The sequence below is a fragment of the Colletotrichum tamarilloi genome (assembly GCF_030869305.1).
Source record: "Colletotrichum tamarilloi strain Tom-12 chromosome Unknown Scaffold_5.1, whole genome shotgun sequence".
NCBI lineage: Eukaryota > Fungi > Ascomycota > Sordariomycetes > Glomerellales > Glomerellaceae > Colletotrichum > Colletotrichum tamarilloi.
The window spans coordinates 109,510-125,161 of record NW_026849388.1 but is presented as its reverse complement, the minus strand read 5'-3'; the positions used below and the strand labels follow the sequence as shown (position 1 = coordinate 125,161).

General features: G+C 53.9%; 6 protein-coding genes across 6 annotated transcripts; 1 reads left to right on the top strand and 5 right to left on the bottom strand.

Moving 5' to 3' along the window:
* Positions 1-291: 291 nt before the first annotated feature.
* On the bottom strand, positions 292-1,242 carry CTAM01_02145 (uncharacterized protein; the record flags this gene model as incomplete). The annotated part of the gene is made up of 1 exon (XM_060518184.1): positions 292-1,242. The coding sequence occupies one exon, from the start codon at positions 1,240-1,242 to the stop codon at positions 292-294; it is 951 nt and encodes a 316-aa protein (XP_060386817.1).
* A 1,829-nt stretch (positions 1,243-3,071) lies between these two features.
* Positions 3,072-3,368, bottom strand: CTAM01_02144 (uncharacterized protein; the record flags this gene model as incomplete). The annotated part of the gene is made up of 1 exon (XM_060518183.1): positions 3,072-3,368. One exon carries the CDS (start codon positions 3,366-3,368, stop codon positions 3,072-3,074), a length of 297 nt encoding a protein of 98 aa, XP_060386816.1.
* A 2,552-nt stretch (positions 3,369-5,920) lies between these two features.
* On the top strand, positions 5,921-6,225 carry CTAM01_02143 (uncharacterized protein; the record flags this gene model as incomplete). Its single annotated transcript, XM_060518182.1, has 2 exons — positions 5,921-6,048; positions 6,120-6,225. The coding sequence occupies 2 exons, from the start codon at positions 5,921-5,923 to the stop codon at positions 6,223-6,225; spliced, it is 234 nt and encodes a 77-aa protein (XP_060386815.1).
* Positions 6,226-8,424: 2,199 nt separating this feature from the next.
* On the bottom strand, positions 8,425-9,171 carry CTAM01_02142 (uncharacterized protein; the record flags this gene model as incomplete). The annotated part of the gene is made up of 1 exon (XM_060518181.1): positions 8,425-9,171. The coding sequence occupies one exon, from the start codon at positions 9,169-9,171 to the stop codon at positions 8,425-8,427; it is 747 nt and encodes a 248-aa protein (XP_060386814.1).
* A 2,872-nt stretch (positions 9,172-12,043) lies between these two features.
* Positions 12,044-12,387, bottom strand: CTAM01_02141 (uncharacterized protein; the record flags this gene model as incomplete). Its single annotated transcript, XM_060518180.1, has 2 exons — positions 12,044-12,196; positions 12,337-12,387. The coding sequence occupies 2 exons, from the start codon at positions 12,385-12,387 to the stop codon at positions 12,044-12,046; spliced, it is 204 nt and encodes a 67-aa protein (XP_060386813.1).
* A 1,265-nt stretch (positions 12,388-13,652) lies between these two features.
* CTAM01_02140 (threonine synthase) lies at positions 13,653-15,619 on the bottom strand (the record flags this gene model as incomplete). Its single annotated transcript, XM_060518179.1, has 4 exons — positions 13,653-14,630; positions 14,699-14,904; positions 15,014-15,386; positions 15,527-15,619. 4 exons carry the CDS (start codon positions 15,617-15,619, stop codon positions 13,653-13,655), a joined length of 1,650 nt encoding a protein of 549 aa, XP_060386812.1.
* Between the last annotated feature and the right edge of the window lie 33 nt (positions 15,620-15,652).

The following is a 15,652-nucleotide window of genomic DNA, read 5'->3' as shown; positions in this document are numbered from 1 at the left end:
GCGGATGCGGGGGTCCCATCTGTCGCCTCAAAGCGCCCGTCCCGTCTTGGGGAAAAGGTGCAGAAAAGAGCGCTTTTCAAGCCTCCTCTCTCTCTCCCCCCCGCACCGCTTTATCGGTTGGAGGCTGCGTTTTGCCAGGGATGAAGAATTTCCTGTGGCTGAATGCAGAGTATCGTAAACGTATTTTCCCGCAGCGAAGAAAAAAAAAACCACCCTTGCCCGCTGGTGGTGTGTCACACAGGGCTTGGCTAATTTTTTTTTGTTGCTTCTTGCTTGCTTGTGTCGGATGCTTTACCGACGCGACCTCCCGCGGGCGGTCTCTGGTAGAGGGTGTGCGTAATAGCTTCCATCCTCAACGTATGGTGAATGGCCATGGCCATATGCACTACCTTCATAGAAGGGACTCTCGTGGTCCGGGTAGCCTGGAGTACGCTGGTCGTAAGGTGAATCGGTGACAGTTGTGGTCGTGAGGACGGTAGGTCTTATGGCGTACGACGTAGACTCGGAGCGCTTGGTACGGGGACGGGTCGGCTCCACGATGGAAGCGGGCCGAGGAGCGCTGGGGCCCATGGGCTCAATGTAGCTGCCCTGCTTGCTGCCCCTCGAGCTTCCGCTGGAGGTGCTCTTGTCGTCCTTGTGCTCGAAGCGGCGGCCGAGGCGCTCCTTGTCTTCCTTGCAGCGCTTCGCAAGCTCCTTGTCCTCGGTGGGCTTACGAACCTTGCTCTCCCCGCGGGAGCGGTGCTTGGAGTCGCTGCGACGCAAAGCCTTTGACTCCTTGGGTTCCTTGTGTTCTCTGGACTCCTTGTATTCTCGGGGCTCCCTGTGTTCTCTGGGCTCCCTGTGCTCTCTCTCCTTGTGTTCTCTTGGAGAGGGCGGTTGGCTGGGAAGTGCGCCCGACATCTTTGTCGACTCTCGAGAGGGGCTGTGGCGTTGTGCCTTGCGGAGATCCTCCCGTAGGACCTGGTTTTCGGTGCGCAAGTTTTCCTTTTCGCGCTCCCAGGCTTTCTTGTCGATCTTGAGAACCTCAATGTTGTTCTCCAGGGCAGCGTAGCGAGCTTTAGTTTCGCTCTTGAGCCGGTTCATATCGTCCAGCAGCTGATTGTACTTCAGTTCAAGGTCGAAGTAGTCCTGGGCGGAAGGGCTTGAGCTGATCACGGAGATGCTAGAGTCGCTCGATTGGTGACGGTGGCCCTTTGTGGTCTGAAAGGTGACGCGAGCCTCTTTTTTGTTGGCGGTAGACATGGTTGGTGGTTATTGGGCGGCGCTGGGCGGCCGGGGGATTGTCGATCAACGGTGGGGTTTGTGAGTTGACGGTGTGAACCAATGTCCAAGGCAAGGAGCCTTTTCGCCGTAGACAGGCGCGACGAAAGTGAGAGCGATATATTCGTTGTGAGCGATGCGATTGCGATGTATGTATTTGGAAAGAGTAGAATTGAAATTTTTTGAAATTCGATGTGGGTGGTGTGGTGGTAGGCGCGGGTTAATACTTGTCGTATGTGTGTGCCTTGTCGAGATGAGTCAAGTCGGGTATATAAGGGGTTGAATGCTGCCCAAGATGGGACCGGGTGTTATTTTGGTCTGGGATAGAGAAAATAATAGCCGCACCCTGAAATGAGCAGGTCAGGTAATAACTGAGGGATGAATAGGGAGGGGGGAGAAAAAGGCAGAAGCGGCGTCTTTTGACATTTTATTTATCCAGATTTGCAAAAGCAGGTATTGCAGCCTTGACGGAGAGGAAAAGTCGCAGCCGGAGGCGGAGGGAGAATGACAGATGGGATTTGGTGTGGGTGACTGGCAGTGGATTGCATTACTGCCTCCGGAGCTAAGAGAGGCAGACAGCAAAGTTGCGATGCAAAGGGAGAACGAACGAATACCTGACCCCTGCAACCACAACCACAACCGCAACCGCAACCGGGTACGTAGCCACACTGAGATACCTACCTTACCTACTCAATACATGCCGTACATTGACATGTCCATGCCATAGGCATAGGGTACGGGAACGGGTACATTGGTAGTGAGGTAGGGTAGGCATGGCATGTACTGCGTAGGGTACGGAGGAGGGAACTCTTGGACGCTCCGAGGCACAAGGAGATTAGCAACATTCCAAAAGTATTCCTTCGGTAGTGGCCATGTAGGGCTGGAGCTGCTTAGCCCAGTTTGGTTGCCTCTTGGCTGCAGACTTTTGCGACTGCTGCGATTGCGCAGTGTGTGAGTGAGTGCGTGTGTCCGAGGTGAGGTGAGGTGAGTAGGAAGAGTCATCGCGGGTCACCAAATCCCCTCACCTCACAGGCTCACTCGCACACTTCAAGCCTTCCATCCTTCTCCTACTCCGTACCCGCAGTAGTTCGCTAGGCAGGACGGACGGCGGAATCGCGGGTTCACCCTTCGAGCAGGGATGTCATGACGGGAGGGACTGGGACTGGGCTGTGGTGCCGTACAAGGGGATACAAGGGGGGACACTGACAGGGGTATAGGGTCAAGAAGAGCGTGTGGATGGGAACGGGGACGGGAGAAAAAGGGGAGCGGGACTCGGGAAGAGACTCGACGGTGACAGTGACAGTGACAATCCAGTGGTGACAGTCAGAGAGAGGTGTGAGTGAGTCCGTCCGGTACCTAGCCTAGGTGAAGCCAGAAAGCAAAGTGGAAAAAGAGGTTGACCAGGAATCAACTCCCATTTCTGCTGACTGTTCCCAAGATGGTCCCCTTGAGCCAACCACAGGCCACCTCAGTCCCAGCCCAGACAGAGTCTGACAGACCGAAGAAAAAAAAAAAGGGGGGGGGGGGGGCATTGCTCGAGTTCAATTGACCAAATTTCTCGGTGGCAGCCGTTGCTCTCATTGGCGTACTTTTGGCAGATGGGCGGTGCAGGTGCCAGCAGGGCCAGCAAGCCAACAAGGCAGAAATGCACTTTTTCCCCGTTGCCTCGTTTTGCTGGATTTTCTTGTGGGACGCCTTATTTTCCCGTGTGTCTGTCGCTTTTGTGTGTGCCAATGTGTCTCCGGAATGGTTCGCAAATGCGGCCTGCCACGCCTGCGTACCCGGGAGACTGGTTCGCCCGAACCCACGTCTCACTCAGTCTCTCTCTCTCCCTTTCCCGAGGCAGGCTGCGTTGCCGCTGCGTTGTCCATACAGCGTTTGGCCTCCCGCATCTTTGCTTTTGCAGTACCAGGGTCCAGTAGGTACAAGGGCAGAGGGCGAAGCTCTCGTTTGCGTGCGTCGCTAGTCGAATCCGGTCGCAGCACCGTAAGGTGAGGTGAGGTCAGGACGCAGCTCGCAGCGCGCAGCACGCAGTCCAGAGTCCTCACGACTGAGGCCTCAAGTGAGGGGCCTGCCGCAGACGGAGCCCCTCCGCCGCCAGAAAACATCGCCGTTGCGCACGACAAAACACAAGGACGTCAACGGGTCAACGGTCGATGGGTTTCCTCTTGGCGCTGTGCGGTCCTTTCCTGCGGGCCCTTTCTGCGTCTGCATCTGCGTTTGCGTTCTGCGTCCATGTATGTCTGCGCCCCCGAACCTGTTTCTTTGCTCCCTCGTCCGATCCCCAGGATAATGATGTGCGTATCTCGTCTTCATTCCTAACCTCGCGGCCAATAGCTTCGCCATGATCGTGGGAGAAAAGTGATCGTCGTATGTAGGCTACTGTGAGGCCATCGCGAAAGACCCCACCCCACCTCGCAGACGGAGGGAAGGTCATGGGGGGAGGAGGGACTCGAACGCAGAAGTCGAAACTCGCGTCGTGAGTCACCCCGCATCAGAACGCGACTCATTCGTAACCTTGTTGATGATTGTTTGGTGGCTGAGGCCAACGTATTCCTTTCATGGGCTCGATGTAGAAAATGGCCAGCAATTGCGTGCTTCTTTTTCGCACATTTTTCTTCCGATGATCGATCCTGATCATGAGAGGGCACCAATAGACGACCTGACCATGAACCGATCAAATCCGATACGATGAACCGTTCGCTGATGGACAGGAACGTCGCGAGCCGTACCTCCTTGCCATACGGTGGTGATCAGGCTGTAGGCTGTAGGTTGTGGTGCAGGTGGTGTTGACTGAGTGACGAGATGATGAAGTGAGGTCCAGTGGGGAAAGCTGCTGCGGTTTGTGGAAGTCCAAGTAACTAGGTACTGCGTAAAGCACAGACTAACGGAACACCGCCCCACGGGCTAACCAACGGAAGGTAGCCCACAGGGCAAGCAGGGCAGGCAGTCCCCTGCCAAACACAATCTTGACAGCCCAGCATCGGACGACGACCAATGAAGCTTAACTGTTCTTGCTGCCCTCCAAAAAGAGTGGTAATGTAATTGCTGACAACCTCAGTCCCTCAGGGCAATGTACCTTGGCCACCTCTCTGTCTATGATAGGTACGTGACTTAAGGTAAGGTACTCCGCGATCAGGACTCCCACTGGTACGTATACTATACTACCTTACCTTAGACTCCAGGCGCCAGCCGCCCAGAACCCGGCCGCCATCCTGTCTTGGCAGAAGGTGGAAGAAGCCGGACGCATCTCATGCCTAGGCCTGTCCGTATCCGTAGGCAGAAATCACCAACCTTAGTCTCGGTCTCCAGTTATAGGGCTGCGAGACACGATATTGCTAAGCCCAAGGGAGGTAGGCCAGATCACGATACAACCCCCCCCCCCCCCAACACACCCCTCAAAAGCGTACATCAGGTTTCAGTCAAAGACTCGAAGGATGAAGAATGCATATTTCAGAGGGCATGTGGCGTACTTTTTACACTTTCCCATGAACTGAATCTACTAGCTTCAACGGGATAGGCAGTTACCCCTTATCCACGATCTCGAGATGTTCCTAGATAGCGATATCGTTCCCTTGGCGGCAAGGCAATTCTTGGCCTTTTTTTGTCTTTCTGAAGCAGGACTAGATCGGGATGAAGCCCGTACAACCCGTACAGGAATACTGAACGCCAACTACATCACTGGAACGAGAGCTTTGTAAGCGCGCGCGCAAAGGTCACAGGAAAAGCCTTCCCGTCCAATTGAGCTTCCGCACCTCCCCATGGCAGCGGGCCCAGACAACGGGCCGCCAGCCTTGACTGAAGGGTGTCCCTGAGTTCGCCGACTACGTAACTCTAGCGTAGGATTCCTTCCTTCCGTTCATGCTGGATAGTCACCTGCTTGTGCCTCGTACCTCGCTCACGCTCAGACGCGGGATATCCAGGGCGGATTTGTGCTCTTCGAACAAAAGAGAAGAGAAAGCATTGCGTGTTCTGCCAAGGCATGTTGATCCTCTTTTGAGTCTCTCCAAGTGCCAACAAGACATCCTCACTACTCGGGTTGGATCCGGTCGAATCCACTTCCCCCCACACCGCGTGTGACTCGGCTTTCGGGGAGATATCGGGCATGCATAGGTACGACGCGTTGGTTTGTGCTGCAGCAAGCAAGTTTCAAATCATCTCTGAGAAGTACGATTTGACAGCTTGGTTGAAATATGGATCGATCGTATTTGGGTTTACGAATCTCGCCTGAAAGGATGTATGCTTGGTACTTTTATGGCTTTGCCTCGGCAGACTGGGAACTCTGCGGCATTCTTGCCGCTCTAACCAAGGTGCACTTTCCCACTTGGAGTGATTATCAGCATCGAGATGTTGACATGAAATGATGAGCGACATTCGCGTCATCGTGTTCTTCGATGTTGAAGGCATACCCAGTCTGGTGTGATTTTCTCACCCCGGAAGACAATGAACACTTATTTAGGCCAATGAAGTAGACCTGATAGCTCACGAAAAGCCAGGTAAAAACAATAAGAGAGTTTATTCATACAGGAACAGTGTCATCCTCCTTCATGTCTGTATGCCAAGGTACCTACCTTGTCGAAACTCGTACGGAAGCGTCCAGTGCCTATTCTCATCCAAAAAGAGATTAGAAATCATTGGTGGACACAGGAAGGGAACCATCATGGGGAACATTGAGAATCGCCAAGTGCCGACAACATTCTCCCAGCACTTTGTAGACATTGGACTTTCCAATCCGCTTTGGAACTCCATGGAAGTGGAGGGGCAGAGGAGACGGAAGAAAGGAAAGGTGTAAGTTGATTTGTCGACGGAAGAAGAGTGGGGTACGGGGCATGGGAAACCCTTGACGGTACGTATCCGAGGTATCCACCCAAAACGTTCCCCATCCGCCAGCGACTGAACGGTGGTGAAAACGGCTGCCGGTTTTGCCTTGGTCACGCTTCCAGCTTCATCCGTCTTCGGACGTAGAAATTATCGTCCGTCAGCTTCAAGGTATATGCCACCTCGGTTCTCAGCGGCTGGCGATACTGCCTGTGTCGAATGTCATCGAATGAGAGATCGTGTCTAGCAATAGCATCCCCCTCGGTTGTCCGTCGTTGACATGGGAGGTAAGCGGGAGGGAGCCCAGCTGAACGTCTGCTTGTCAATACCTCCCAGGAACAAAGACAATACAAACCTAGAGGAACGTGTGGAAGAGTTTGATTTCCTCAGCCGCAGAAGCATGTTTTGGGTGCTTATCTCACTCAACCGCTCCCATCCCTGTCGTTTCTGTGCCTCGCGGATAACTTCCCTCTTCTGGTCCTTTGCGCGCTTGCTGAAGCGAGAGACGAGCATGAGCAGGTCATTTATTGGATTCCACGGTTCCGATTCACGGCTGCAGCTGCGGCTGAAGTCCCAAGGATGATGACCGTGTCCCGCTCACCTCGGTGTTAGCACTCTAGCGACAAGGTGAGAGGGCACAAGGCATTCACGACCGCCCCGACCTTGGGCACGTTAGTTGAGGAACTGGGATACGCAACCCCGAACACACTCCATCAAGATAAGGTGTTAGTTATCTTCCGTTATCTTGCTATTCTTCCTCCCCTTGTAAACGGAATTACTGAGCCGGAGAAACAGTCTGTTGACTGAAAGAAAGAAAAAGGTGGCTCAGGTGAGGCCAACAACATGGGTTCCGATCCTGCGGCCGTGGCCCGTTGCAGACGCGCATACCTGCTTGCGCGCAACACTTTTCTTGCGCAATCGCGCGTTGGCGCGCTGTCCACAGCTTGTGTAACGCCAGTCTCTCCCACTCGGTGCCAAGACGATGGCTGCAGCCTTATGCTGCACACCATTACGTCTGATTTGACGTGGCCATGGGGGTAAAACGGAATTGGCACAGCGACGGAGTACACGAATGAAGAACCCTTGTATTTTTGACAGAAGTATTCGTATCCCCAAAATGGAATCCTGGGCTGCTCGGTTCGCTTTACCTATCCATGTACACCGAACTGCGGTGGAAAGTGCGAGTACCAAATTTGGAGGTGCAGAGTTTTGGAGAAAGGACGAAAGGACGGGATGGCGTCATGAGGCCTGGCCCGACCAATGTCTGAGTTCGGAGACAGCTGACTTGGTGACCCGGTGCCGACGCTTCGTCTCACCCCTCTGCTGACAGCCACCACCGCACAATGAGATTGTTTGTGTGTGAGAGACTCTTGGGTTTTGCTTCATTTTTTCCGAAATTTTGGTGGTTTCTATTAAAGCTTGAATGTGAACATAATGTTGAAACTGATACCAGTTGGATTAAGGCGAACTCCTTGATCCCATGCGCCGATACAGAGAAAGACCAACTCCAATTAGAATCTCAAAGATTCTCAACCAAGAAATCACCAGTTCAAAACTAGGTAAGAGCGGTATATTTGAATGCATGCGCATGTTGGGTTACGTCAATGTCTTCACCGAAGAGTGCTCTATTACCTACTTTCTCCACGCCAATTTGGCGCATTCAAGTGCAAGCGATAGGAGGGCCTTTGAAAAGCAGTTTATCGGTATTTCCAGTTGAACACATGATCGAAGGCTTGGAGGATGATTGAGTGATACAGCTAGTACGAGTAATGACTACCAACATGAAGGGCAACGTAGTATGAGATGACAATCTCTATATCAGTCCATCACTTCGCCCTAAAACAATAACCTTGATAAAACATTCCAAAGCCCAAAGTCATATAAGATTGCCAGAGAAGTTCATTGTTGACAAACGAAATATGTCGTAAACGAAGGTCAGGGCTGCGATGCTCCAAAAAGAAATGTCGTGCCCAATGATCGTCACGCAGTGCCTTGCATGACGGGGTATCCAATGAAGCATCGTCAGCAAAAGTCTATCTCAAATCGAAGCCAATGAAAATGATGCCCTGCAATTTCTGACGAGAGCCTATGCCGATGCTAATGTCAGTTCTCATATCCAAGGCATGATATCTGGAAAAGAAAGGGGGAGAGAAACTCACGCTGAGGCTTGCCCATGCAATATCATCCAGCCAAACGGGTTCCCTCCTACCAAAAAAGAGACTCTCTCAAGCAGCTGTCGAAGACACTTATCCTCAACCGCGCCGAAAGTCCACATCTCGTAGAGAGATATAAGAGAGGAAAACAAAGAGAAAAACGTATATCCGTCATATCCATCCATAACCCCTCTCATTCATACCGTATAAACCCATGCCTCCTCAAAATCCTCTCATACTCCCTAATCCTCTCATCCCGTCCCGCAACAACACACCGCTGCTCGTGCAACTCCCTCCTCAACCGCCGATTCTGCTCCTCCACGCCATCATATTTCCCCTCCCACGCACGCACAATCCTCCTCAACTCCTCAATCCTCTCCGCCACCCCGTGGCCCAACCCATGTCCAAAGTGATGGTGATGCCCATGCCTCAACCGCGCCGCCAGTTCTCTCTCGACCTTTTGCAGCTTATGCCTCAGCCTCTCCACCTCCTGCAGATACTTCCCCGCGTTCCCGCCCGAGCTTTCGATAGTCCGCCGCAAACTGGCGTTGTCCTCGCGCAGGAGCTGGTTCTCCGCCTGCGCGGAAATAAGCAGGGCCGAGAGGCGGCGGCCCTCAATGTCCGAGGCTCGGAGGTCGCATTTTAGGGTGTAGTTTTCGCGGGCGAGGGCGTCGTTTGCTTCGCGGAGCTTGCGCTCGCGGTCTAGGAGGTCGTTGTATTCGGGCGCGGCGATGTGTGCGCAGTCGTCGCGGCAGCAGTGGTGGACTGGTGGTGGAGGTGGAGGTGCTGGGGTCGGAGTCGGACAGGGGGCCGGAGCCGGAGCTGGGTCTTCATGGTGGTGATGATGGCGGTGATGATGGTGGGAGCGGGAGCGTTTGAGGGAGACGAATTGGTATTTGCCGTCTGGGGAGGTTTCGAGGTACCACCGGCGGGTGGCCATGCGGTCTGGAGGGGGTTGTGGTCGTGGACTAGGTGGTATGTGATTTGTTTCTCGAGATGTTTGGCGAGAGGGGAGAGACTGGAGGTGGTGGTGGTCGTCGTCCGTATAAGTCGAAAAAGGTTTGCTGTGAGGCTGTCTAAGCTTGAAGTTGAACTGAGAGGTTTCGCAAGAACAGTATTCAGAGTTTTCGGTTCAGGATATTGGACGAAGACGAGAGAGGGCCGGGAACCGACAGGAGTTCAACAAGGGGCGGATCGAGGCCTTGATATGGAGATCTGAGGGATAAAGACAGCAGACCACGAGAGCCCCGGGGCTGATATGCAGGTGATCAGCGCAGAAGACTACCCCGTCTCGCAATACCAACAAGGGCCCATAAGACGGGGGCTGCATGGCGGAGCGGGAGCGGGTAGGGCTTCGTCTTGCATTTTCTCTAGGTTTCCTAATCTGTTCTACCTTGTTTGATAGGATGCCTCCCTAATCCTAAGGGGGTGTTTACTGTGTAAGTGTGCCCTGGCCTAAGGAGGAACTTGGGATCCCAGAGCTCTGGGTACGTTCGTCACTAGACTGGAATCTCGCCGTCTTTCGTACATTTCACGAGGGAAAAGTAGGCGCAGGAACGGCTGCGAGTCATCGGAGGATGAGGCAACAGGGCACGAGGCTCAAGCGCGTGGGCGGGAGAAGGGATGGGCGCCGACTCGGTGGCTGACGCGCTGCCGTTGGAGGTTGCGGACGGATGAGGGAACTGGTACGAACTGGACCCTGAAGGGTAGTAAACAATACAGATAGACTATATTCGTGCCTTAGCTATAGATGGACACCTATTTTTCCTTTCTTCCTCTTGGCTGCTCATACTAAGGCAAGGTACCCTGCAAGGCAGATGGTGGGTGGAGCCGGGGGAAAGAGGTCGGGTGTGGTGTACAAAGTTGAGGCGCCCTCGACATTGAGGAGGATTTAGGTTGTCGGGTGCCCGTTTGGCTGACCTAGTTGTGAGTCCGAAGGCGAGGTCATGTAGACGGCCTCACAAGTTGTGCGCGGTGAGACTTGGGTGGTCGTTTGTGGTGAGCGCATGAGTGGCATGTCTCACGAGCCAGAAGGGGGGTGGAGGGGTCATTCGGGGCCAGCTCCGGGGGGGACTGAGCTTTGAACCTGGCGGCGGTTCATCCCGGGAGGTTTGCTTGCGGGCCTCGCGGGATTAGCTGTTTAGTCAGAGGTCAGGTTTGGTCTAGGCTGCTTGAAGGCTGCGTGAAACGGAAAAAAGGGCATAGAATGAGGAGAGTACAAGGGCGGGGTTGATTCTTTGTGGTCTAGATGTTGGTCCGTGAAGATGTCGAAGTTGGAGGTGTGACAGTGGACAGTTGGGGTGGAATTGGAGATCTCAAGGGTACCTTACCTTAGGTACGTACAGCCTGGTTACGTTTTGGCACGTGGAGCAGGCGCATTGCGGTAAGCAAGCGCCGCCATCGGAGAATACAGTGCCTAAAAGCGCCTTTCTACCACCATAATCCAGTCACAACACCGTACAACCCTTGCTGTTCACCGCGGCTGCGCTTGGGCTGCCTCTCCACATCCCGGTACGTATCTATTCTTCATGACCACCACCACGAACAACATTCTTTGGCAATGGCCCTTTTGTCTTACACGGCCGAGTACACCGCCTCCACGAGGCTGCCATATTGAAACTCGCAAGTTCGGTCAGGCACACTCATATTAGGATTGTACACTTTAACCTTGGTTGGCTGGCTACTTGGATGACTTGCCCGTTTTCCAGTCATGTCATGTCTCAGAGGACTGGCAAGGGTGCTATTCCTATAAACCTTGGATGAAGTCGTTAGGTCATCTGCTACACTTCATCAAGCGAGGCAACCAGACAAATGTATTCTATTCTGTCGTCACGCTTTTGGATTCTCCTACTTCTTCGCGCCGATGCCCTCTGTAGTGAGTCTTGTTGCCTGGTACTGAGAATTCGCTATTCTGTAGCCTTGTGAGCGGTGGCGAATACACCATGACAAGTTCTGATATTTGGGGGCCATGAACGTCTGGTGTCATCTTTCCGAGCCTCCCAAATGTGATGACACCCAAACTGGCTCCATGAGGCGGAGCGAACATGTGGCCATTGCTCGCTTCCCAGGCATTTCCGGCAAGGAAATCAGACTTGACGATGCTGTCAAACCCTTTCTTACCTTTCTCGACCACTCTAGACATGACATTCTAGCGAACTAAGAAAGGATATGTGTCTTACTTTGCGTGGAGATGCCTTGAGCAGAGAAGTGATTTATTCCGGTTAGGCCGCTGGTGGCCTCTTCCTTCCTCGTAATACGCGAAACAAAGAGGACGTCAATACTTCTCGGCCACGGGAAAAGCGATAACCAACTTTCTAAGCACCGTAAGTTGGCTATTTCACTGTGTCGATGGAATGAGAATGGAGAGAGCGCCTGTGAGCACATCCCAGAGACTCGCCATATCCCGACTACACGACGCAGACACTACCTCTGTATACCAAATATGCCATCATTTTCCACAACCAGAAGCTCTCATCCCGTCAACCCCTAAACTTTCTGTCTTTTTGGGAATGCATGAAGCCACGATATGCAAATATTCACTTCACTCAATAAAAAAACAGTCTTCCATCACAAGGCCGACGCATGAAAACCTTTCTCCAACATTTCACATCACACCACGTTACAGCATCCGCAACCGCCAGATTCCCTAACTTAATCTTATTCAAGAGCTAGGTAGATGAATAATCCATACATGTAAGTTTCACCGTTCAAGCGAGCGTCGAGAAAAGAAAAGTAATCAGGTTTCATCCGCGGGAAACCCACAGGAATCTTTAGAACCCCCTTCTTCGGCTAAGGCCATCCAAGAAGCTGTCCTACTTCTTGCCAGCTTGCTGTCCTCCCTGACCAGCACCAGCGCCAGCACCGCCCTGTCCCTGTTCACCGACCCCGGCGTTAGCGTTTCTGTCGCCCGCGCCTTGGGCTCTGGCGGCGAAGCCGCCCGAGGACATGTCTTTGCCGCCCTTGTCCTATATTGAAAATCGTTGAATGTTAATATCAGTAGACCCAAGTCTTCACCGAATCTCGTCCAGCTAGCATCAAGACCCTGATTATCTCAGGCAGTGAGGTAGAGACCACGGGAGGAGGGGGGAGGGGGGAAGTGACGGACCTGGCTGGACTGGATGCGGGAGGCATCGTCTTTGGTCATCTGGTTAGGCATGATGACGGATTTCGCGTTGTAAACGTTGTAAAGTTGATGGAATATTTGAGGAGAGTGTGATGTCTGGATGATCTATCAAGAGGGCTGTCCACCGAGACAACAGACGCAGCTTCTTATAGACATTTCCGTCTTCCTCTTCTCATCACATGAAATGCAACAAATACCTCAAGCACGTAAAGCAAACTTCATCACCATCGCGCCGTCACTATCCCACCGTCACCTTCCCATCGTCACCATCATCATCGCCATCTCTTTCACCGCTTCATCTCAAACTCACAAACGCAACTAAAAAGAAACGAAATCAACGTCGTCCACCACTCCTCTCCAGCGTGACACTCAAATCAACCAACTGACTCCGGCGGCTTACCCTCCCCTCCTCTGGCGAGACATCGCTGGAAGGCCTCCGGCGCCTCAACGAAACGCCACGCCCGTTCCGCAAATCCGGTTGGCTACAACCTAAAAATTTAAGCACTCCCAAACGAATTTCACATCACACAAACAAAGCGCTGAGAATGACGCGGAGGGCGGGAGGCGGGAAGCAGCGGTCAATCAGTGGGGTGTGGCCCTCACGGGAAAACGGTTTGACATGTGCCGTTGCTTTGATGGTTTGGACGACAACTACTTCAATTATGGCCATCCAAACCTTAGTACCTGATTGTACCTTGCCCCAGCTTCCATCTCATATCCCCAGCGCGGGGTATGTTATCCGGCAAAGAGGTCATCCATCACTGAGTAAAGATCAAGTATCGTGTCATTCAATGGACGCTCGCCACTCTACAAAAGAAAGAGTGGTATAGGAGCAGCAGTACTTTGGTTTGCTTTTGTATTGTTCAACACATTCAGGGGGTGGAATAGCAATGACTTTCAAGCCAAGACAAACACCCATGCAATGCCTAGTAAGTGCGCCCTCTCTCCCTCTATCACTCTTCCGCCGAACCCTTTTGCCATCCGACGACATCATCGCACGCATGCCAGTCCCTAAAGCCTCCTCCTCCTCTATGGGCATGACGAAGGAAATCAAGACACCAAGGCCGTACCGAGGAGGCCTCTAATCGCAAACCACAGGTAAACCATTCCGGAAAGAAAAAAGCGCCCTCTCTTGTTTGGTGCTCTGGATTCCCTTCTCAACAAGACTTCTCGTCTTGTGGAAAGACGAAAGGTCCCGCATGGAAGCCAGGCCAACAACCTTTGCATGCTTCTAATGTTGTTTTTTATATGCTCCCACACTCTCATGGTATTCCAAAACCTTCCCTTCAGCTTCAGCTTCAGCTCTCGGCAGCCTTGAGCTCCTCGTCGACCTGCGCCCTGACAACCTCCCGCACCTTTTGCCAATCGTTGACAATCTCCGTCACCCTCTTCTCCTTGTCCTCCAAGCCGACGAATTCTGACGGCAGCACCTTGGCCTTGAAGTCGAAGCCCTCCTCGTCCTTGAGAGCCAGGTCGACGGCGCCGGCAAACTTGGCCGGGTGGGCCGTGGAGAGCGAAATGTGCGGCACCTCTGCGCCGGCGCGGCTGACGGAACGCTCCGAGGCGGACACGCCAATGGCGGAGTGGGGGTCGAGGACGTAGCCAATCTTGTTATAGTAGCTCTTGATGGTCTCGACGGTCTGGGGGTCGCTGACGCGCTCGCTCTCAAAGTCGCGGCGGGCCGAGTTGAGCACGTCCTGGTAGACGGGGCCGAAGCCGCCCTTTGTCTTGAGGTCCTTGAGCCACGAGGACACCTCCTGGCCGGCCTGCCTCTTGTTCCACTCGTCGTCCATTCCCGCGCTAGAGGCGAACTCGTAGGCCAGGAACCACAGCAGGCGCTCAAAGTTACTTGAGACGAGAATGTCCATGGCGGGGCTGAGCGTCTCCTTGACGCCGTCCTCGTGCGCCTTGACGCCGTCTTGGGCCAGGCCACCGGCGGCTTCCGCAGGCGGGGCGGGCTGCTTCTCGTACTTGCCGGTCGTCCAGAATCTGTGCAGGATGTCGTTCTCGTTGGTCGCGATGACGAGCTTGTCGACGGGCAGACCCATGCGGTAGGCAAAGTAGCCGGCGAGGATGTCGCCAAAGTTACCCGTGGGCACGACGAAGCGGACTTTGTCGCCGAGGTTGAAGGTCTCGGAAGACTTGACGAGGGAGAAGTAGGAGTGGAAGTAGTAGACGATCTGGGCCAGGATACGCGCCCAGTTGATGGAGTTGACGGCACCGAGGTTGTGGGTCGAGTTGATGTCGGGGTCGGCGAAGAGAGCCTTGACAATGTCCTAGGTGACTCGGGGTTAGGGAGTGCCGTTCGACAAGGGGTTATGTAGGCGCGCGAGAAAAGACTTACTTGGCAATCGTCGAACGTGCCAGTGACAGCCAGGTTGTGGACGTTCTCGTCCAGGACGGTAGTCATCTGGGCCTCCTGGATGGGGCTCACGCGACCCTTGGGGTGGAGAATGAAGACGGAGACATCCTTCTTGCCTCGCAGACCGTAGATGGCGGCAGAACCGGTGTCACCGCTCGTGGCACCGACAACAGTCAGATGATGTCTGTCTGCGCAACGTGTTAGCTAGTCCCCACATGTGCCAATTGCCATTGCATGGTATCTTTTGAGGCCGTGGCGGCCCGCAAGGTTCCGGAGACGAAGAGGCGCATAGCATACCCTTTCCAGTCCTGCCCTCGTTCTTGCGCACCAAGAAGTACTCAAACAGGTTGCCGAGGAACTGCAGAGCAACGTCCTTGAAGGCAAAGGTGGGGCCGTGGAACAGCTCGAGGAGGTAGAGGTTGTCGTTGAGGTGGCGGAGGGGGGTGGTCTCGGGGGCTCTAAAGGTGGAATAGCTTCGGTCGATGATGCCCTTGAGGTCGGCGGAGGGGATCTCGGAGGGAGAGATGTACAGAGACAGGATCTTGTGGGCGAGGTCGGGGAAGGCCAGGTCTTTCCAGGATTGCCAGTCATTGACCTGGGGGATGTGCTCAGGGATGAACAGGCCGCCATCGCTGGCGAGGCCCTTGAGAACGACCTCCTCGAAGGAGAACTGGAATTGTATGCGGTCAGCAGCTGCGTGGCCTCGAGCGTCATATCTAGCGGTGCGCGCGCGCGCCGAGATGAAGCTGGCTTTTGGAGGAAGGAGAGGTATGCGCAGGCGATGGAGGGGAGAAAGGGGCAATATCATACGCCGCTGTCCTCTCCGCGGGTGCTGAGATACCGCTGGGAGGTAGTGTGGGTGGTGTTGGCGGCGGCTTCGCCTTTGGTACCGTTGGTGGCCATGGTGATAGCTGCGTCTGCGTGTGCGTCTGCGAT